The 23,274-nt window shown below is 47.4% G+C and overlaps 1 protein-coding gene across 1 annotated transcript in view; it reads right to left on the reverse strand.

Moving 5' to 3' along the window:
• TTC28 (tetratricopeptide repeat domain 28) overlaps positions 1–23,274 on the reverse strand; it is a 503,728-nt gene that overhangs the window by 54,535 nt on the left and 425,919 nt on the right. Inside the window, exons 9-12 of the mRNA XM_077834936.1 lie at positions 21,250–21,359; positions 20,716–20,845; positions 18,272–18,490; positions 14,248–14,413 (exon numbers count right to left, since the gene is read on the reverse strand). Coding sequence (XP_077691062.1) covers positions 14,248–14,413; positions 18,272–18,490; positions 20,716–20,845; positions 21,250–21,359 — 625 coding nt within the window. The remainder of the gene's footprint in view (positions 1–14,247; positions 14,414–18,271; positions 18,491–20,715; positions 20,846–21,249; positions 21,360–23,274) is intronic.

The following is a 23,274-nucleotide window of genomic DNA, read 5'->3' on the forward strand; positions in this document are numbered from 1 at the left end:
GGGGGTCCCGGGGGGCCTGTCAGGGAGCAGGGGTGTGGATAGGGGTCGGGACAGTCAGGGGATAGGGAGCAGGGAGGGTTGGATGGAGGGTGGGGTCCCGGGAGAGGGCAGTCAGGGGACAAGGAATGGGGGAGGTTTGTATGGGTCGGGGGTTCTGGGGGGCCTGTCAGGGAGCAGGGGTGTGGATAGGGGTCAGGGCAGTCAGGGGATAGGGAGCAGGGGGGGGTTGGATGGGGGGCATCCCGGGGGGGGTGGTTAGGGGCGGGAGGTCCCAGGAGGGGGCGGTCAGGGGACAAGGAGCAGGGGGGGTTGGATGGGTCAGGGGTCCTGAGGGGGGCAGTCAGGGGCGGGTAGTGGGAAGGGGTGGATAGGGGGCGGGGGCCAGGCTGTTTGCAGAGGGACAGCCTTCCCTACACAGTCCTCCATACTGTTTCCAAACCCCGATGAGGCCCTTGGGCCAAAAAGTTTGCCCACCCCTGCTCTAACGCCACAGGATTAAGGCACTTTATTCATAGAAATGCAGCTCCTTGATTAACACACTGTGACGGTGTTTGAAGAATTATAGACACCGACAGAAGGACGTTCGGGAATCCCTTCCCAGAACAGGCCACCAGGCACTGTGCTTTGCCTTTAAACAAAACAAAAGGAAACATGGCCAGGGCATGAACTGGGGAGTCAAAGTCAAATAGCAGTCTTCGGGTTTGTGCTAAACCTGTGCTGTGTTTCACATTTAACCCTCTCTGCTCTTTGCTGGCAGGAAGAGAGTAACTCCCAGAGAGCAGGAGGTCTGGGAGAGCAGTTGCTCTAATCTCTTTTGGGGGCCTGGCACTCTCAGGTCTGGTGACAAGCAAAGGAGAGCCCCACAGGGTACACGCTGGGAAGTGGTTTCAAAGTGGTGTATGAAGTTCCACATAAAGCCACCAAGTGAAAAGAATCTGTCCATGTAATTCCCTGCAGCAAATCATACTAAGCCAGCTCTGAGACCTCAGGGACAGACCAGGAGCTTCAGCCCTAGCCATTTGCTGCCCTCTCAATCCTGTAAGCCATTTAGCGACAAAGCTGCATGCCACATTAGGAACACACCACGAGCTCACGCCTCCTCCATGCCCCCAAATCCTGATAACCTTGTTTCCAAAGGACACTCCATCCCAACCAGTGAATCCGTGACTGCAACGCAGGCCCCCAGCAGCTGCCAAGGGAACTTTCTTCTGCCTCTAGCTCCTAGGCAAAGCCGTTTTCCTTTTCAGTCATCATCAGATGCTCCCGAACTTGTCATGACCTGAGCCAGGGAGGATTCTTTCCTCAAGCTCATGGCTTAGGTAAACCACTTGCCATTATCGAGTGTGGCCCTGAGAGAGTGCTGAATGACAGCCTGGCTGCAGGAACGGCATAGCATGGGGAGAAGCCCCTCGCTGCCCTCCAATGCACGCAGACCCCATGGGCTCTGAAGTTAGGGTGGGTTCTTTAAGCCCAACCTACAAAGAGAAAAATAGCGAGAAAAACAGAAAGAAGCTCTGACAAGTCCAGCGTAAAAGTATAATAAGGGCGGCCAAGAAAGAATTCGAAAAACAATCTAGCGAAGGACACAAATACTAACAGCAAAAAAAATGTTAAGTCAGGTCCTGAAGGGGTCCATCCTGGGACCAGGATTATCCATTTATGACTCGGATAATGGAGTGGAGAGTATGTTTATAAAACTTGCGGGTAACACCACGCTGGGAGGGGTTGCAAGCACTTTGGAAGACAGGATTAGAATTCAAAACAACCTTGACAAATTGGAAAATTGATCTGAATTCAGCAAAATGAAATTCAATAAATGGGGAATAACTGGCTAGGTGGTGGTACTGTTGAAAGGATCTGGGGTTATAGTGGTTCACAAACTGAATATAAGTCAACAATGTGATGTGGCTGTGAAAAAGGCTAATACCATTCTGGGGTGTATTAACAGGACTGTCATACATAAGTCATGGGAGCTAACTGTCCAGCTTTACTTGGCACTGGTGAGGCCTCAGCTGGAGTACTGTGTCCAATTCTGAGTGCCACACTTTAGGGAAGACATGGAGAAACTGAAGAGTGTCCAGAAGAGAGCAACAAAAATGATAAAAGGTTTAGAAACCCTGACCTGTGAGGAAAGGTTAAAAAAACTGGGCATGTTTAGTGCTGAGAAGAGAACACTCTTCAAATATGTTAAAGGCTATTATAAAGAGGATGGTGATCAATTGTTCTCCATGTGCACTGAAGGCAGCACAAGAAGTAATGGGCTTTCTCTGCAGCAAATGAGATTTAGGTTAGATGTTAGGAAAAACTTTCTAACTATAAGGGTAGTTAAGCTCTGGACTAGGTTTCCAAGGGAGGTTGTGGAATCTCCATCACTGATAGATTTTAAAAACAAGTTGGACAAACAGCTGCCTGGGGTGGTCTAGCTTTATTTGGTCCTGCCACAGAGCAGGGAGCTGGACTTCATGATTTCTTAAGGTCCCTTCCAGACCTACATTTCTCTGATTCTACTCAAGACAGTTAAGTCCAAAGCAGACTGCAAAGAGTCACAAAGGAATCTCACAAAACTGGATTGACTGGGCAACAAAATGGCAGATAAAATTCAATATTGACAAATGCAAAGTAATCCACATTTGAAAAAAGAATCCCAACTATACATACAAAATTATGGGATCTGAATTAGCTGTTACCACTCAAGAAGGAAAACTTGGAGTCATTGTGGATAGTTCTCTGAAAACATCTGCTCAATGAGCAGTGGAGTCAAAAAAGCTGATAGAAAGTTAGGAAATGTCAGGAAAGGGAAAGATAAAACAAAAATATCCTAATGCCGCTATGTAAATCCATAGTATGCCCACACCTTGAATATTGTGTGCAGTTCTCATTGCCCCATATTTATATTGCTCCAATATATTAAAATTGGAAAAGGTGCAGAGAAAGGCAACAAAAACGATTAGGAGTATAGGACAGCTTCTGTACAAGGAAAGATTAAAAAGACTGGGACTGTTCAGTTTAGAAAAGAGATGACGAAGAGGAGATAAAATAACCTAAATCTGTATGAAATCACGAACATGTGGAGAAAGTGAATAGGGAAGTGTTATTTAACACTTCTGTGACACAGGGTCAGAAAGGCTAATTGACCCATATTCCATCTTTTTAGTAGATAATATTTGTGTTTTTGTATGTGTACATATATATTGTTAGAGGTTAACAATGTAACCAAACCTGTCTATCCCTGTATTCTGTTAATTCAGAGATCAAAAGGAGATATTAACATTTAAATGAACTGTGAATGTAGTAATATCACTGTCGTAATTTCTCTTTGAAGTATAAAGCAAATCACCTGCAAATGGTGGGAGATTTATGTTAATACATGTAGCTAATTACCGGTGATGTTTAGGAAATAGGAGGTTACTTTAAAGACACTTTAAAAACCCCTCCAACGCATTATTAAGGATCTACAACCTATCCTAAAAGATGACCCAACACTCTCACAAATCTTGGGAGACAGGCCAGTCCTTGCCTACAGACAGCCCCACAACCTGAAGCAAATACTCACCAACAACCACATACCACACAACAGAACCACTAACCCAGGAACTTATCCTTGCAACAAAGCCCGTTGCCAATTGTGCCCACATATCTATTCAGGGGACACCATCACAGGGCCTAATAACATCAGCCACACTATCAGAGGCTCGTTCACCTGCACATCCACCAATGTGATTTATGCCATCATGTGCCAGCAATGCCCCTCTGCCATGTACACTGGTCAAACTGGACAGTCTCTACGTAAAGGAATAAATGGACACAAATCAGATGTCAAGAATTATAACATTCATAAACCAGTCGGAGAACACTTCAATCTCTCTGGTCACGCAATCACAGACATGAAGGTCGCTATCTTAAAACAAAAAAACTTCAAATCCAGACTCCAGCGAGAAACTGCTGAATTAGAATTCATTTGCAAATTGGATACTATTAATTTAGGCTTAAATAGAGACTGGGAGTGGCTAAGTCATTATGCAAGGTAGCCTATTTCCTCTTGTTTTTTCCTACCCCCCCCCCCCAGATGTTCTGGTTTAACTTGGATTTAAACTTGGAGAGTGGTCAGTTTGGATGAGCTATTACCAGCAGGAGAGTGAGTTTGTGTGTGTATGGGGGTGGGTTTTTGGAGGGGGGTGAGGGAGTGAGAGAACCTGGATTTGTGCAGGAAATGGCCTAACTTCATTATCATGCACATTGTGTAAAGAGTTGTCACTTTGGATGGGCTATCACCAGCAGGAGAGTGAATTTGTGTGTGGGGGGGTGGAAGGTGAGAAAACCTGGATTTGTGCTGGAAATGGCCTAACCTGATGATCACTTTAGATAAGCTATTACCAGCAGGACAGTGGGGTGGGAGGAGGTATTGTTTCATATTCTCTGTGTATATATAAAGTCTGCTGCAGTTTCCACGGTATGCATCCGATGAAGTGAGCTGTAGCTCACGAAAGCTCATGCTCAAATAAATTGGTTAGTCTCTAAGGTGCCACAAGTACTCCTTTTCTTTTTGTGAATACAGACTAACACGGCTGTTACTCTGAAACCTTTAAAGACACTATTGTTCAGCCAAGCACTGCATGTGGTCAAGAGGCTGCCCGAACAAAGTATAAAGGGCTTTTGGGACCCGATCCTTTCATCTCAAATCTGCTTATGCTTCATCAGGGGAAGTTTGAGCCACAAGATTGAGATCTCCAGTTTCATTCTAGGTCACCCTGATATTGAACACTGGATTGAACGAACCAGTGGACTAATTCTGAAAGAACTCTATGCAACTCTAAAGTTCATCATCTCCACTATGAAAGTGACCTAAGAACTCTATACATGTCTGTACATATAATAATCCTTTAACCAATCATCACTCTCTTTTCTTTTTTTAATAAATTTTAGTTAATAAGAATTAGTTATAAGCGTGTTTTTGGGTAAGATCTAAAATATTCATTGACCTGGGGAGGTATTGTTTCCTTTGGGATTGGTAGAACTTTTATATGATGAACAAGATTTTCAATAATCCTCATCATATTTGACTTGGCTGTCAGGGTGGGAGCCCAAAGGCTGGGTTGCTTTAAGGGAGCTGTGTTTTTGGCTTCTGGGTAATCAATAAGGTATTATAGAAGCTGTTTTGTTGGTAGCTTGATGGAGCTAAGTATTAAAATAACCACCAGTTTTGGGGATTGCCTGCCCCATTCTTTACAGTTTGCCCTAATTGAGCAATCTCAGCGTGGCCCCCCTGTGACCTCAGTCACAACTTCACATAACACAACAACTAAGGGTCAATCAATAAAATGAATAGGCAGCAGATTAAAAAAAACGAAAGGAAGTACTTCTACACACAACATATAGTCAGCCTGTGGAACTCATTGCCAATGGGATGCTGAGAAGGCCAAAAGCGTAAGCGAGCTCAAAAAAGAATAAAGTAAGTTCATGGAGGATAGGTCCATCAATGGCTATTCGCCAAGATGGTCAGGGACACAACCCCATGCTCCGAGATGTCCCTGAACCTCCAACTGCCAGAAGCATCTGGCACTGGTCACCATCAGACAGAGGACACTGGGCTAGATGAACCATGAGTCTGATTCAGTTTGACCATTCTTATATGTTGTTATGGGAACTGATGGTGGATGGAATTGTGAGTGATCCAGTGAATCTGTTGTGCAAACAGAGGTCAGAGCATAATGGAGATTTGCATCAGAGATGACAGGGTCTCTGCATTCCTAGAGGGTGGGGTTCAGCTGCCTAAACCTTGGTGAATTTGTAACCCCATTGGTAAAAGGAGACATGGGGACAGGTTTAAGGAGCTCACTTTCTATTGTCAGGTTTCAGAGTAACAGCCGTGTTAGTCTGTATTTGCAAAAAGAAAAGGAGTACTTGTGGCACCTTGGAGACTAACCAATTTATTTGAGCATGAGCTTTCATGAGCCACAGCTCACTTCATCAGATGCATCTGATGAAGTGAGCTGTGGCTCACGAAAGCTCATGCTCAAATAAATTGGTTAGTCTCTAAGGTGCCACAAGTACTCCTTTTCTTTTCACTTTCTATTGTTTCTCCTGCCCTATTTGTTACTACCCACTGTCCGGAAAGGATGGTTCTAATTCTTATAGAAAAGATCAAGTGCCAACATGTACGTACAGAGCATGTTGGAAGCAGCATCCACATGCAGGATACAATCCCCAAAGCCCAGAAAATGTCAGCTGGGGATGGAGGGAACTGATTTTAGACACTGACTTAAAAAAGGAATCACACAGCCCAGTCTCCAAGCATGGCTTGGACAATGTAACCCTAAGGGTCTGTCTGCAACCAACAGGAGCAAAAGAACTCCAGGCTATATTGTCTATAAAATCTCCACAGCTCCGGAACCCGCCACACCACGGAGGATGAGGACAGAGTTGGTGCCTCCATTTCTTGTAAGGTGCTGGTTGGGTTGGCATTAATCTAGTGATTATTTATTATTATTTGGATATCACTGATACCGTGGTTCAAGCTTGTCTGGGCTTTAGTGGGAAGGATGCCGCCTCCACTCTTACATCTTGTCCCCTAGAGATATTTGAGCTCAGGAATACTCCCATCACTTCTGCCAGGAGCCCTTTTTAAAAAAATTGCTCGCATGCCATTTGTTTCTGACAGCTGCAGCCTTCAGTGAAATGAATAACCTAATGGCGCAGCTGTGAAGAGCTCTGGATTCCCTTCAGGGAGCCATCCCTAGGTTCCCGGAAGGTCACACCCCCTCAGCAGAATGAATTCCATTTTTATTCAAATGAGGGATAATTAAGAATTCAATAATTGCGGATTTGGGAATGTCGGGGACAGAGTCAATTGCTAGCTGTATAGTTTACCTATTACTCTTCCCCATGGCAGTGCCTGTCGCTCATGTACATATACTTATAGCTACTTAAAAGACACCACATTAGTTTAAAGCACTGAACATTCATAATCCCACAACACCCCAGTAAGGAAGGTGGGTGAATACTATCCTCATTTTAGAGATGGGGAAGCTCAGAAAGAGAAAGGGGAAGTGACTTGCCCAAGGCCACATGGTGAGTTCAGTGGCAGAGACAGGATCAGAACTCAGGACCTCCCTGAATCCCAGTCCTGTGTTCCTTCCTCTATATCATACTGGCTTCCACCATCAGACAACTACGGGGCAAGCATGTGAACATGTGTCTGTGCACACACCACGACATGTTGCATTCACAGCCAGTATCACAGGAAAGCATACATGATATGCACCCACAAGACACACCTGGATTTCTGCCTCATGTAGACCTGCTTCTCCTAAATGTGAACACTCAAATCTCAATATCTGGGATGCTGCAAAGGAATTTTCCAGGCTATTACTTTAGTTTCATACAAAACATTTCACAGCTGGGAATTTCTGTAACCAGGTTTTTACTCATTTTTCTTTTCTTTATAATTGTCCAGCAATATCCCAGAGCCAAACCTCTAATATTTTCTTGTATTTTGTTCCTTTTCTTCTAACCCAGCCACGTTCTGCGCACGAATGAAGTTACAGGAAGTGGCTGCATAAGTAGCAAGGATGAGAGATTCATGGTGCTGCCGGCGCACCCTACAGGCACACAAACCCTCCACACAGCACTGAGTCTGAGCCCCCAGTTCTTTCTCCTTTTCCCACACGGATCACACTGACATCACCAGTCCCCCACCCCCGGAACACTGGGCAGCAAAGCAGAGAGCGGCAAATATCAGTTTTCTCCGAGATACATGCAGTCCATCTCCAGCTAACTGCTCCTGCCGCATGCTCGCTCCTGTTCTCTTTAAAGCCTTTGAAGCCAGTTAACTTTCTTCACACATGGGGGAGGCTACCTTCTTTGATCTGTTTCTCTTCCCCATCACCTTCCCCTATCTCTCACATCCTGGCCAGGTAAATATGGCTCCAGAGTTGTTTGTGTTGTGCCCGTCTGCTCCCCTTTAAAAAATGTCCTGGGCTGTGAACTGCTGTGTTTTTGTGCTACAGAGTCTCAGAGATTGGGCTGGAACCACCACACTCTTCAGACAGGAACATATTCCAGAGCTTGCACAGCATGTTTAGCTTTTTCAGGATTAAGGTAATAATTTTCATGCTAACAAAAATGGCTGGAAAGTCTCAAGGAACCCACAAGTGATTTCTCTAGTAGAAGGGCAGGGTTTTACTTGGCAGATTTCCACTGAAAGGCAGATAGAAAGTGACTTGTTTTCATGAGGGTCCTGATATGGCATCCTGCTCAATAAGGGAAAGTTTCTTTTCTGTTTGGTAGTGCTCTGGACAGGCCCCTTCCTCATAATGCAGGTGACAAATATTTCTGCTCACGCTGGACTTGATGCCAGTTATTACAGTCAGGCCAGAAGACTTCGCAAATGCAGAGAGCTGTTGGCAAAAGAATTTCATTCACAAACTGCTCATAAATTTCCAGGCAGCTTCCAAGAATCTTCTGAGCAGCCCATGAATATAAAGAGCCTGAAAGTTCCTGGGCTGTAATTTGTCTCTCTATGTATGAGTGTTCTTGGCTGAAGTACCTGAGCTGAAGTCATCAAGGGCCCAAATCAGTGTCTGTCAGGCTGGATTTCTGCAGCCCTGCAGGTTGTTTCTTGCCAGTTTTCAAAGTGTTGCTACTCTCCTGCCTCAGGTATTTCCAACCACAGACAAGAGTCCTGGTGCTTCTCAAGGCTTCAGACACTTGAATGGAGACACATTTTTTGCGTTCAGTTTTTCTCCTGGAAAGGACTGTTTCTTATGTTTGAACCGTCATCTGAGACAGCAAGGGAAACATCCAAAGGTCTCTGGAAATTCAACCCAGTGGTCCCCAAATCACCAGCCACCACTCAAACTCTTGTCTAGAGAACAGTAGGGGAAATACACTTAGCTGATAGTTTAGTGGAATATCAGGACATCCTCTTGTACACCAACACTGGCAAATCCCATCAACACTGTCCCCAACCCTTGGAGCTCACTCATCGAAGGCCCGCAACTGATGGAGCAGTGAGGGAGAAGGCTGAAGCACGAGTGGTGCAGAACTCACTGAGCGTGAGGGTGACCAGATGTCCTGATTTTATAGGGACAGTCCCAATATTTGGGGCTGTTTCTTATATATGCTCCTATAACCCCCCACCTCCTGTCCCCATTTTTCTTGCTATCTGGTCACCCTACTGCATGTCTGGTCATTTATCACAGAGAGCATTTCTGTCTCTCGCTATCATGGTAGGGACAGTGGCAAGGAAGCTGTTCTCTTTCTCTCTGGCAGAATGCACAACAAAGTCAGGCCCAGTGGAACCATACACCTGTTCTGTGCAGGCGGGAGAACTCCACAGCCCTCTGGCTGAGAGCAACTTCCTAGCAAGTTGGCTAAGAAGACAGATTGGATTTGGGCTCTCTGGAGAGTACCACCAGGCAGTATCAGGGCAGGAGGTTAAAAGTGCACTAATTTATATGGCAAACCTTCACGCTGGTGTGCTCAGTGATATGCCGGAGGAGAAGTTGCGTCCTGCCCTGCAGCAGGTTCATTCTTTCCTCCTTGGTAGATCCCCACCCCGGGCCCCACCTGCAGAGGGTCCCATCCTTTTCAGTGCATAGGCCCGGCTGCCAGGAGACAGTAGTCAGTCTGGCCTGCGCTGTCCCTAGCTGTGAATGCCACACAACGCTGCAGACACTGTGAGTGGGAGTGTCTCTGGGTGTAGTGCAGGGTGCCAGTCACAGCCACTGCATTCCTCGCTGCAGGGAGTTTGCATCAGGAGAGACATTATTTTGCAGGGAACTCCCTCCCTGCATGTGTCTGATTAGCATACAGTTGGAAAACCAGCAAAGGGATAAAGGAAAAGGCAATTAAGGAATGTTGCAATGAGATTGTCTTTGTGTAGCCAACACATTTTATTGGAAGCGACTGACTTTTTAAAGCCAATTCCACCTCTCATGGCCGATTAAGAATCATACATTGTATTATTTGTCTGAGCTCATCAAACACTAATAAAAGGCCTTCATTGTCTGTGACAGCCCCAGGAAACCTGAGATTTTGTCACTTCAAACCCATCACCTTCATTATGCTAAATTATAGAAGTGGCTGCTGTAAGTGTTATTATGCCCATAGAGTTGGCTTGTAGTCCCTAAGTCCTCGCTTCTATACCTGAACACAAAACTGGACACCTGGAGCCCTGTGGATACCTAAGGCCTTTGTAAAAGACGCAAACCCAGTGAGATTGGCAGTGTGGCTAGTCTAGCAGATAAGTGAATGACATTCATCCCCCATATCATCCCCTTTGCCCCATTGCCACATCTGATGTGTGGAGCTGGCTGCCATCCACATAGGTGAAACTTACTCCTCCCATTACTACCTGCATAAGTAGCGCTTTGGGTCTTAGTGGATAGGTCACATCTCAATACTCAGAAGCAGAGAGGCCAGGAGGACTTTAGAATCCATGCCACAGAGAGATGACCAAACTAAATACATTTACTTCTGGCGGATGTAGTTTATGCTCCTGCCATCTGCCCTGTGAGTGCTCCATCTGCTAGCAGCTTCCAATCTCAGCAGCTGTGTAAGGCTCCCTGGCAAAGTTTAAAAAGAAGAAGCGAAATCATTAGATTACTTTCCTCTTTCCAGCCACGTCTGGTGCCCTCTGCTTCAGCTTGTGTTTGGAATAGTGGCCTAAACGAGGAAAACCAGAAGCAAAACCACTGACCTATCCCCTGGATATGCCTGATGATAACAAACTGCTTCTAACCACCTCAGCAGTGTCTCACTGTCTCCTTCTGACTATGGAGGAGAGAACTCACTTGCTGAGGAGCCTGGCACACCTGTATGCGGACTGAAGGGGACAGTCCCAGTAAGAAAATGGGAAGTATGAAATCCATGGAAAGGCTGATCCGATGGGGATTACACCTCCAAAATATGGGCAGCTGCAAACCTGACAAGCATGTCCAATGGCCTTAACTCATTCCTCCACCACAAAGGAATTGTCAGCTGCAACCCCCTGCACCCTCCGAGGCCACTGGGTCCAAAAGGATGTTCGTCCAGAGGAGGAAAGCAGGGCTCAGGCCCCGCCTACGGCTAAAAAGAACAGTTTTTAATCTGAGTTTTGTGTGTCTCCTGCACTGCTTGGAGAAACCTCCTCTGACTCTGTGACGTTGCACCCTCCATGTGTTAGATTGCCATCTCAATCAGCTTTGGGCACAGAAGTCCCCTCTTGTGTCTGAGCTGGGGGTTTTGTTTCATGCCTTTGGAAAGCATGACAGCAGCAATGTGGTTCAAGCAGCCTTGGAGGTCACACACAAAATGAGCAATGCTGATCCCTTCCTTGTAATCCACTGCTTGCACTAAGCAGCTTGGCTGTAACTCTGAACTAATTTGTCAAGTCTGGACTGAATCCAAATTCCGGTAATCAAGAGCAAGAGGCCAATCTGCACAGCAGAGTTCATTCATTCCCCCACCACTATGTGGCGCTCCCACGCCCAGAAACACAGCAATGACTTAATCTTGTCTCAGTGTGGGGGAACGGCAATGACCTCAAGGTCCCTTCCAGCTCTATATTTCTTTGGTTCTGTGACATGTTGCCAGAATTCCTGGACAAAAGCACCTTTCCCCACTAGCTCAAAAATTAGGCATTTTCTCTAACAGCTTTTTAGGTTGCGTTTTCTCCCCAGTCATCCGAAGAAAAAAGGTGAGGCTAAGCTAGTATACTACAGTGTCCGAGTCTGAAACTCTCTGCCTTGCAAACCTTTCCAACGTACCCTCATCTCTCTCGGACACTCACCCTTCAGTTTAGTTTGAGATCACACCAGGGTAAGTAGTTTCAGAAATCTTTAGGGCCCAAGCTGAGAATTACCCAGGTCTTCCATCTTCCTTATAGATTCTGACACAGAGGGAAGAACAAGCTCCCTGCCCACACTTGGTAACAGAATTCACAGCCTCCCCAGGGATTCCTTTCTAAGATGCTGACTGCATCTGTTCAGTAACTCAGCATGGCTTGCTAATAGCTGTCCACCGTGTGTCCCCAGGATGTCCCATCCTATCACAGGGCAGGGATGTCAGAGAAATCAGAGACGAAGCTGACTGGAAATTTGATCACACTCCACACAGTTAAAACATCTCAGACAGAATTGCAAAAATCACCCTGAATCTCTTAACACAATCTTATGGAAAATCCAACTAAATCAGACTGAGGTGTGAACGCGGGACAGAGCGAGCGCAGGCATTGCTGGGGAGAGGTCTCTGCAGCACCTCTTGGTTTTATTGCTGCCTTCTGCACAGGAAGGTCTGACTCACGTTACTGCAGCACCAGGTACACAGATCTGGCTGGTTCCTGTGGCAGGCACCAGTACAGCTATTAATAGAGATTAATTGCGGAGGGCGGGGGAGGTGTTTGCAACTTTTTCTGCACTGTCCACAAAATCCTGAGCAAAATTTACTTTTTGGCTCAATTCCACAAAAATGAAATTTCTGTTTCTCTGCCAGAACTATTTGCATGAAAAATCAGTTTTCTGAGTGATGTCCCACTCAGCCATAACTGCCCCCTGCCCCAGGGGTCCAGGCCCGAGGAAGTTCAGTCAGAGCAGAGCCTTCCATGACCTAGCGCATACTTCTGTGATGAAGGCAGCAACATAAGATTTCAAGATTACAAATGAGATCATTCCCACTGCAAGCAGATCCTGCATGCCCTGCTCCCAGCCAGCAGGGAACTCCCTCCCTGCTAATATGAGAGTCAGACAAACAAATGGATCTTTAACACACAGGACTAATCACTGAAATCAGAAGCAAGACGGGATCTGCAAAAAGTTTCCTATAGTGCAGCATCTGCAGTGCCCTGCGTTAGTGTTAGTGATCCAACCACAGAAAAGTCACCCACAATTCTCAGTGCTGCAGAAACAGTGCTATGGTTACAAGAGAATGTGGATTCAGTTTAAAGAAATTTAAAACACAATAAAACACAACAAACCATTGCCGCCGTTCCTACAGGTGTCCAGGGCCTAGGTCACGTCCCAGGCCAGCAAATACACTTGCTCTTCCCCTCACCGGGGGTAAATCAGGCAAAGTGCAAGTTGGTTACTAACCTGATTCTTTTTCTAGCATATGCTTCTGAGGGCACAAACAATGCCTGAGATGAAACCAACCTGCTCAGAACATACAGTCTATGACTGTACAGTGGGTTTCAATTTTAGTTAGAAGATTAAGGCTACGTCTACACTAGAGAGCTTACAGTGGCACAGCTGCACCAACGCAGCTGCACCACTGTAAGATCTCCTGTATACCTGCTCTGTGCCAAAGGGAGAGAGCTCTCCCACTGACATAATCAGATCACCCTCAAGGAGCAGCGGGAGCAGCTATGTTGGCATAGCATGTCTTCTGCCGACATAGGGCTGTGCACACTGCCTCTTATGCTGGCGAAACGTATGTCACTCGGGGGGGTGTTTTTTCCCGTACCCCTGAGTGACACAAGTTTTGCTGACATAAGTGGTAGTGCAGACATGGCCTAAGTGTCATCATATCCTTTATGGCAGAACCTCCCACCTGTTCAATTCACAGAGCAGGTGCAAGGATGGGGATGTCCCTGGCTCCTTCCTGCAGGCTTAAGTGTTTGCAGAAGACAAAGTGTAATTTGCATGTTCAAGTATCAGTACAGGAAGTGCTTGTGTGCTCATCCAATCAGGGAACCAAATAACACTATGTGACTTATGAGACCAATCACAGCTAAGCACACAGCTTGAATTTAAGATATTCATGTTCAAGCCACAGAGTAAAAATTGTGTAAAAATACTTGTGGCGTATACCTGTACAATGGATAAACTGAAGGAAATCTCTACCTGTTGTCAGATAGCAGCTACGCTGATCAGAGGGACTGTTCATTCCCCATGAGGTATTTGCTAGCCATAAAGGGACATATTTCAAAAATGTTCTCGCCCAAGTCGCAACTGCAATTTTTTATGAGCAAATCTCTGAGGGAGAATTAATTACAGGGGTGCCTCTGAATAGAATCTGCCCATATATAGCAGATAATGAGACATCTAACCATCGAGTCTATGGGTGCAAACCCCATCTGCATGCACATAATCTATTATTTGCAGCACAGATGGCTGTGGATACAAAATAGAGCAGATTGGCTGAAGCTTATTTAAAATTTGGCCCAGAAAATCAGAGTTCTCAGCCTTCTCAGCCATCAGCTCCTCTCAGGCTGTTTGGATACATGACTTCCAGGTGGGAGCAAGAGAATCAGGATATGAACCCCTAACTCACCGGGTATAGTAGGAGTCCACGCCCAGTGCCTCTCGTACACTTGAGATGTAGAGCTCCAGTGCTGAATTAGTAACCGTTTGGAAGCCCACGCTGCTTGCTTCATGGATGTCCCCGGCATTCTCTGCCATGCTGTCACCCAGATAGTATTCATGAAACTTCAGAATTCCTGCAAGGACACATTCATCACCAGCATTATCAACTGTGTGAAGGGAGTGCACTGCCAGCAACTGACAAAGAAAGCAGTACAACTGTTACAAGCCCTGAGGGTTTGGCATCTCCAGCAGAAATGGAGCGAAGCATGCCGTGCCGTGTCTCCAGAGGGCTTTCCAGGAGTTAGTCCAATATGCTATATTAAGACTTTGCTTTTAAAATCTGGTTTTGTACTTTGCAAATGATGGATCAAGGGAAGAAAACTGAGCAGGGCTTTAATGAGATGTTCAGAAGGCACTTACTATCACAGCAGCCTCATATGAATTATAAAACAGATGTTTCTCGCAAGCATCTACCAGGGAAATTCACATTTCAATAGCAGCATATGAAAAATGTCTATTAATAGTATCTGACCACATAAACTGGACACACAAGGGCTGAAAGGCTGAACAAAAATGTTATTACTACAGCAGAATCTCCTTGTGTCACATGGAGATTTCTCATTTCACCCGTATGCACAAAAACACATGCAAAGAAGTAAAAGGCAGATTAGTGCATATTAAAATACTAAAGCAAGAACATTACACAATGGGGCACACCAGAGAAAGGAAACATTCATATCAGGAGTGCAACATTTTGTCAAGGATTCAGCTATTACTGCAGATAAAACCCTCCTCCACTCAGACCAGCACACCCTTTCTAATATGAGTAACCCTGCCGTGCCACAGCACCTGTGACCACTCTTCAAAGCTTACCGTGGGCACCCTGTTTGCAGTGGCAGCATAAACAACAAACCAAGCTGGTAAGAAGAGATGGTCAAATCAAAAGACTTAAGCAACCTATTCTGTAGCAACAGCCACAAATGGATCCATTGAAATGGTCAAGGGGTGAGTGGGGAGTTCTAAGGGAATATTACCTATGCTAGAATGAGGAACCTGAGATGCCCTCAAAGTTTCTGCGTACGTATTGGAGAAGGCAAGAAGAAAGTAGAGAGCTGGAGTCAGTGCCTGAGAACTCCCACATAAGAGCCCACAGTAAGGCAGCCAAAGGTGAAACAGCAACTAGCTGCAGAATAAGGGTCTGAGAGTGGGAGACAGTCCGAGCAGACAGTGTAACCAGCACCGCCTCGCAAAGCTCAGTTACACAGAACAGCCTCTAAGGGCCGGGCAGTTACATACCCAAGTGCCCCAGGAGGTTGGTTGCGGCTGCTCTTCTACAAGTCCCTAACTTGTGGTGGGGATGGAGGGGCCATGACTAAATCTCTATGAATCCCAGTGACAAACCCTGTTCCTCCAACGGATACCATCTTACCAGGCCCAGGTCTGTCTCCAGTGTGGTAAAACCACCACCATTTTATTACGCAAAATGTATGGTTTGAGAGGGCAATTAGTGACCATCTGTGTAACAGGACAGTAACCTCTCTTCACTCAGATCCATAAAGGATTTAAGTCACTCCTAGAGTAAGTAATCAAAGAGATACATCTAGCGAAAAATATGTCATCCAAGCCAAAGAAGTTCATTTGTGTTTGCTTTCCTTGTTGAACCATGTTCAATGCAATCTGAATTAGTGCTCTTTATCTCTTTAGCTTTGTCGTGGTGAAGGGTTACAATTATTAAATTATATACAAGAAGAACTCCTGAAGATTTACAGTCATCACTTTATTAGATAATGAATAACAGCTGCCTGCAAAAAGGGATCCTCTTCCAATTAATCCTTCCTGCTCTGCTCCTCTGTGATAAATGTTTCCACATTCATGTGAAGAAGATTCAGAGGATCAGACAGTTAGATGGCATATCAGGAAGTTGGGCTGCCCTCCTGTTATCTGTAATCCACTGCAATTAATACATGTCAAATGCATTTGGAAGCATAAAACAGAGAAATGTAATTAAAGTGAGGACTTTTTGTTACATAAAAGATTCTCTATTGGAGGCAGCGTGCTTGGAATCTTATTATCATTCTTTGCATTGCCCTGTGGGAAATCCAGACAGATTGGCTATTGAAAAATGGGTAAATTAAGCACCTGAAAACTTTCCCATTTATGGGTGAATGTCAAAGCCCTGAACATGCTTCTCTGACTGAACTTTCCTTTCCTCTATTTCTGTGCATGCCGCATGTGCTGGCCTATTTGGGCCCCATGAGCCAGCCAGATCCCCCAAAGGGAGATCAGTCCTCAAAACCATGAAGTCCTCCCGCTCAACAGAGAGGTATGGACCAAAAGAAACATGGGTATTGAGAAGTTACAGGGGACAAAGAATCAAAAATGCTGGAAGAAGGTGTCAAAACAAGGGTACAAGAAAGGAACACTGAGCTGAGAAGCCCAGGTAGTGCCCACCTCTCCAGAGCGGACGCCACCCAAAGGAATCTGCCGGGATGCGCGGATAAAAAAAGTGAACAAAAATTGGCTCCTCTTCACAGTCCCAGAGAACATCCCAGTCCAACTCCCTCTTCCTAGCCTGGTAAATAGCCTTCTTGCCCAGCGCCAGAAGGAGGATGACAGGAAGGCTCCGAGATTTTGTGTGGCCACACATGGACAGTACATCAATAAAAATGTGCAGGGAAAGGTGCAGCCAGAGCTTCAACAGGAGTTTCCGGAGGAGGCAGGAAACGGGTTACCAACTCTGACTGAAGCTATTCCAGGAGATTTTTTTCCCAACATGATGTAATGTCATTATTTGTACTGTACCTATTAAAATCTCCTGGATTGCTTTCAATAGTCACCGGGAGATCAATGGCAATTCCAGTAGACTCCCAACCAACCCAGGAGGGTTGGCAATCCTACTGCAACCTGGTGCACTGAAATAAACAGGCTCTAGGGTCTCTCTCTTGCCACAGAAAGGACAGGTGTCATGGACTGCGTAAACTGCACCAACAACACATCTGTGCTCATGGCTCCATGAAGGAGCTGCCAATTTATGTCCCTAGTGGTCCCTGGAACCAAGGTGGCAAGGTGATAGACAGACAGCTCTGGGGTGATGTCAAGACCTTCCCTCAGGTATGGCACCAGCACAGCAGTGTGAACCTTTCCCCACCCCACCGACCCACCAGCACACCTTAATCCTGACCAGGGAGGCTTCCCTCTCTAGAGTTAAGAGGGGAGTCCAGTCTCCATGGCTGGCTCTCTCCTGGCCTGCCCGCAAGGTGCTATGCACCACTGGTTTCTGCAGAGAGGATATTTGTACACTAGGAACTGGACAAATCCCCCATCTCATTTTACCAGGGCCCCCAAAACAGCTGTCAGATGGAGACACCTTTTAGTTACTATTGTCTTCAGGCCAAATTCCTCCCTAGAGTAACACCAGTGACTACAACAGAATTAGAGCAGAGATGAATTTGGCCTGTGAGTGTGCATTCAAACCAGTGCCCTCAGGGTGAAAGGCTTCATCTCCAATTACCAATCCCCTGAGCCAGCCTGCCTCTTGATCCAGCTTACACGGATGATCCTATTTTCCTGCTTTCATGATAATATTAGATAAAGGATGAAAGAAAGTTCCCCCAGCAGCTGCCAATTCCCATGTACAGGTGACAAGGGCTCTATTCCCTCAGCACCTCTGCAGCTGAATTGCCACCAAAGCTACCAAGATTTAACTGAATTCCCAACAAGAGTCGAGTATCAGTTGCAGTAAAATTAGCTGTGATAAGCAACTGCAGAATAAGCACCCTGAAAAGTTGTCATAGCACTATCAAAGAGCAGGGAGCATAAGGATGTGGCAGCAAAGCACACATAATCCAGGGCCTATTTCACATTACAGAGTGAGGCTTTGGGTGACAGGCCCAGCCTCTGGGTGGTGGACAGGACGAGAGCCTAATGAGTCTGTCCCAACTCTGATTTCCAGGCTTTGCTAGTTGGCTCTAATCTACAGAAAGGAACCTTACCTGCCCCAGGAGCAAGCAACCAGCTGTACAGGTAGCCGGCAGCCAGCGAGTAGTAGAGAACAAGTCCCCTCTGGCCATTCACAGTCTCCAGAACCTGGTCAATGGTGACGGGCGAATAGGGGTCAGAGTCCTGCTGTCCAGTCTGACGTTCCACCAGCAAGTCAGCGAACGCTCTTGTTCGCCCCCTTTCTGCCACAGCCAGGGCTTCGTCGTGGTGGCCTGTGAAGAAGAGCCACAATTAGGGAACAAAGACGTGTCTCAGGCCTGCACCAGACCCTGCAGAGCACTGTAAAGGGGTAGAGAGCATGGCAGTTATTTCAGTCCAGACCAGCACCACTGGGTGGCTGGGCAGCAGCACTCCAGGTCACAGGGCAGCAGACTGTCTTTGTTTCCCCAGCAACCCCAAGCATCCTGGCTGCTCCGCCATCATATGCCGCCTGCATGTTGCTTCTTCCCCGGCTATAACCCAGTGCCCTTTGGGACTCCCTGGCACATCAAACATCCGAGATATCCAGTACCACGGTCACAGATCCACAGGATCTGTGCTACACTCTGACTTGTAAGCTGTCCCTTCAGTGTGCCAGACCCCAAGAGGTCACACTTTTCCACAAGGGTAGGCCACATGGCTTCCACACCTCTGAAACAGAGCCTATGGGATCCAGTGCTCCTGCTTCTCACTGAGAGCTCTGCCCAGAGAGTCTGACTGAAGCAGACTGCTGTTCAGAGACATTTATGCTCTTCAGGGATCAAAGAAGCTCAGCAAGTATCTGAAATGACTTCAGGCAGCCTTTTCAGAACAGAGTAGAGTTCATTAGTCAACTGTAACCCAGCCTCGAGAAGTCTTTTGGTGAGCCAGAGAGGCAAAGGTAAGACAGAGTTCAGACTAGCCAATGCCTGGGCTACGCTGAGCCATGCTGCTGCAGAAACCATCCAGGCTCTCTCTCTCTCTTTCTTGATCTCTTTGCCTGTCAGTCCCAGGTGAGCGTCTGTGTTTCTGTGAGCCCAGTTCTTATCACTGCCTCCTGTCACCTCTCAGTCCAGTGTCCTCCTGCTGCAAAGCCAGACTGGCTGAGTTCGTGTGTTCACCTTGCCAGAACTTTCTGTTGTAAAGTGTCAATTGCTCAGCATGCCCATTGTCTTTCTGGGATCTGCCACCAATAAAGACTGGCTGAACCCAATCCATAACGACCCATTCCTAACACCCCAAATACATCATGTCTCCTGCTCTGCGCCAGGAGCAGAATCTTAACTCTTCTGCACCCACTGGGTAGTAATGCCAAAGCAATAAGTACAGAGTCCTACAGATAGTTCTTAAAAACATTACAGACAATTCGTATGTTTGTCACACTCTTCTCTTCTATCTAAGGTTTTAATCCCACCCTCATCCCCATGGGTCCGATCGCCTACCTTCCTGTCGTGCATTAAGCAAGGTGACTCATATCCATTGTGTGTGGTTCACTCTCTCCCCAGGCCTCCAGAGGATTGTATGTGCTAGGAAGTGGTTTGCTTTGGCAGGGTTTTAGCCAGGCTGCTCTGTTTGTATTAGCAAAGGCAGGTTGAAGAAGTGCACCTGGCACTGGGAGCAGAAGATGCTGATTTGTGAAGGGGAATCTCCTACCCAAGCCTGTAAGGGAAAGGTCTACACACAAATGGGAGGGAAATGAGTGCTGCTGTGGGCTCTGTGATGTGACCCAGCACAGCCCTCTGGGGCACAGGAGTGAAGCGTACACAAGCAAGGGGCTGAAGCAATGAAAGCAATGAAATATCAGGGAAAGGACATGCTGAACTATGCCTCATCCCAGGATCTCAGTGCTTTGTGCAAATGTTAAGTGCAGCCCCAAAGGCTCCCATGAGGAATTATCCTCACATTACATATGCGTAAGGCTAAGATTTTGTCATCATTATTTCTACTAAAAGTCACAGACAGGTAATGGGCAATAAACAAAAATTCACAGAAGCCTTGACCTGTCTGTGACTTTTACTGCTGTAGCTCCCATGGTTTCTCCTGCCACGGTGGTGGCTGGGAGCTGTGGGGTTCTCTCCCCACCCCACCCTCCCGCAGGCTGTTGCCCGTCGCTGGAATCCTGCAGGTGGATCGTGAGGAGGCTGTCGCTGTAACCCTGCCGGTGCCCCACTAGCTGCCAGCCCCAGGGGCTGAAGCAGAAAATGTCAGGGAGGTCTCTGGAAGTCTCAAATTCCATGACATAAACGTAGCCTTACACATGGGGAAACTGAGGCATGGAGCACAATGGGACTGGCTCAGCTTGCCAGCAGCAGAAGCACAAAAAGGCACAGGAGCCCTGATCCCAATCTCCTGTTCTAACTACTAGACTAGAAACACTTGAGAGGAACTTCACACCTGGAACTTGGGTCAAACCCTGGAGCTAGGGAAGAACTCAGACGCCTAGCTCCCAACAGCCACGGGCACCACAGGTATCTCTTACCAAGGCTGACGAGCACTCGCTGCAGGGCCTGGTAGGATGATGTCTGCAGGTCAAAGAGCGATAGCTTGTAGTCTGTGCTCAGCTGCACCTCGTGGCGGATGGTTTCAAACAGTGCCGATGCCCTATAGAGCTGGGAGGGGAGAACAGCCCATGGTGACACTCAGAACCGTAGCTGGCCCAGCGTGCAGCCCTGACACTTCAGTGAGGGGGACTAGGGAGGAGAGGGGAAGAAGCTGGGACCAACATGCTCTCAGCTGGGGTCAGGTCTGCCCCATCCAGTCCTGGTCTGCAAGCAGCTCATCACACCCATTGCTGCAGTGTCCAAGGCAGAGGGGCTGGCTGTTCTGTAGGGGAAGAGACATAGCTGTGTCCAGGGAGAGAAGGCCAGGAGACTGCACCCAGGTAGGCAGTGACAAGTCATCTCTGAACGGGCACCATGCGTAAGAAAGGACCACATAGGGAATGCATTACAGGGGATGAGAGATGCATTACAGGGGATGAGATAAGCCTCCTATCGGTGGAGCTGCTGCCTACCTGGTGCTGGGCCTCCTCCAGGTTCCCACTAGCCCAGAGGGAGAGGCCCAGGCCATGGCGGATTTTGGCTTCATCTTCTCTACGCCCCAGCTGTTCTGCAAGTCTCAGTCCTGAAAGAGAAGTGGAGTAAGTGAAGACAAGAGAAAAGATTCCCTGTTGCTGGATGAGGGTAGGGTTGGGATGAAGAGAGCAGTGTGTCCAGGCTGCAGACAGGAGTAGGGTCCCGGCAGTGCTAATAGGGCACTCATCCATGTGCAGGTGTAACTGATTTGTTGCGGCTGACAGCACCTTGAAGAGAAGTGCTGTACATGCTCCCTGTGCTGTCCGAGTCAGTGGGTCAGCGGGAGGGTGTGTGACAGTAACACAAGGGGTGCGCCAGCACAAGCGGCAGGGAGCAGGCTAGCTGGAGTGCATGGAGAGGACAGGGAGAAGGCACCAGAGCTAGGATCCAGGCCCTTCCTCTGTGCCACTCCAGCCTCTTCCCACCCAAACAGGCAGCCTCTCACCATAGCGGTTTGGCTTTTAACCCTTCAAACACTGCAGACGAACAAAACTGCACTGAGCTGCCAAGTGCTGCTGGAGTCCTTCTTCCTCTCCCTCCTCAGCTGAGAGGCTCCCTCTCTCAGCTGCTAATACATCCAGCTAACCAGGACATGCCTCAGCACCCACCCTTGCCCCAGGTCTCCCAGCACCTTCCTGGCAGACATGAGGGTTCTGTTGCAGCTAGAGGCAGGGCAGGGATTCTGATCTGTCCTACCACAGGAACATTCATTTCATTTCCAACAACATCCACAGGCATTTCCTACAATGCCCCAACATGTCACACCTCTATGGGCCGCAGTGTTGTCAGATACATCCAGCAGGTTAGTCTCAAGCATCACAGAGAATGTAAGGGAAAGGCCCAGGCGGGGTAAGGGCTGTTGGGCTCAGCTGCAGAAGAGTGGCCTGCAGGGATTCTCAGCAGCCAGAGCAGCAGGAAGGTCACCTCCCATCAGGAAAGGGGGCCGCACTGATTTCGCCCCCACCAATTTAACTGAAATTCCCTCTACTATACTGAAATCCTGCTCAAGTCAGTTTCCAGGAAATCCAGGCTAACTCGGGTAATTAATCTATCAGTCTGCAGCCCAGCTCCCCTTACACCATTCAACCCACACAGCTTGTCTTCTTCCTCACACTGCTGCCGCCATGCTGAACAGACAATGCTTTTATCCTGGGAGATGGTGCAGCAGCATCAAGGGTAAGGCGTGCAAGGCTGGATCAATGGCGGCCCTCCAGCTGTCCCCTGCTCCCAGACGCTCAGATCATCCCCCACAACACTGTCATGGTGCACGGTTGAGGGGCCTGTTAACTTTTCCAGCTCTGAGCCCCACCCCTACTTTAATCTGAAGGGGATAAACAGGTAGCTCCCAGCTGAGGCAAGCTCAGCCCAAGTGGGCTGCGGGGCTGTTTGTCCTCAGTACAAACAGGCTTTGTGGACCCAAGTCATTCCCTGGCCTGCTATGTCACCCACTGAGGAGATTTCCCTCTCTTGACTCAGGGCAGACTGGCTTTACAAAGAGACTTGCTGCTTGGAGTGAAGTTTAGTCATTAATCCTCCCCCTGCAAGGCACTCACTGACCTTTAAGAACATAAGAATGGCCATACTGGGTCAGACCAAAGGTCCATCCAGCCCAGTATCCTGTCTACTGACAGTGGCCAATGCCAGGTACCCCAGAGGGAGTGAACCTAACAGGTAATAATCAAGCGATCTCTCTCCTGCCATCCATCTCCACCCTCTGACAAACAGAGGCTAGGGACACCATTTCTTATCCATCCCGGCTAATAGCCATTAACGGACTTAACCTCCATGAATTTATCCAGTTCTCTTTTAAACCCTATTACAGTCCTAGCCTTCACAACCTCCTCAGGCAAGGAGTTCCACAGGTTGATTATGCGCTGTGTGAAGAACTTCCTTTTATTTGTTTTAAACCTGCTGCCCATTAATTTCATTTGGTGGCCCCTAGTTCTTATATTATGGGAACAAGT

Source organism: Eretmochelys imbricata, chromosome 15, assembly GCF_965152235.1.
Source record: "Eretmochelys imbricata isolate rEreImb1 chromosome 15, rEreImb1.hap1, whole genome shotgun sequence".
NCBI lineage: Eukaryota > Metazoa > Chordata > Testudines > Cheloniidae > Eretmochelys > Eretmochelys imbricata.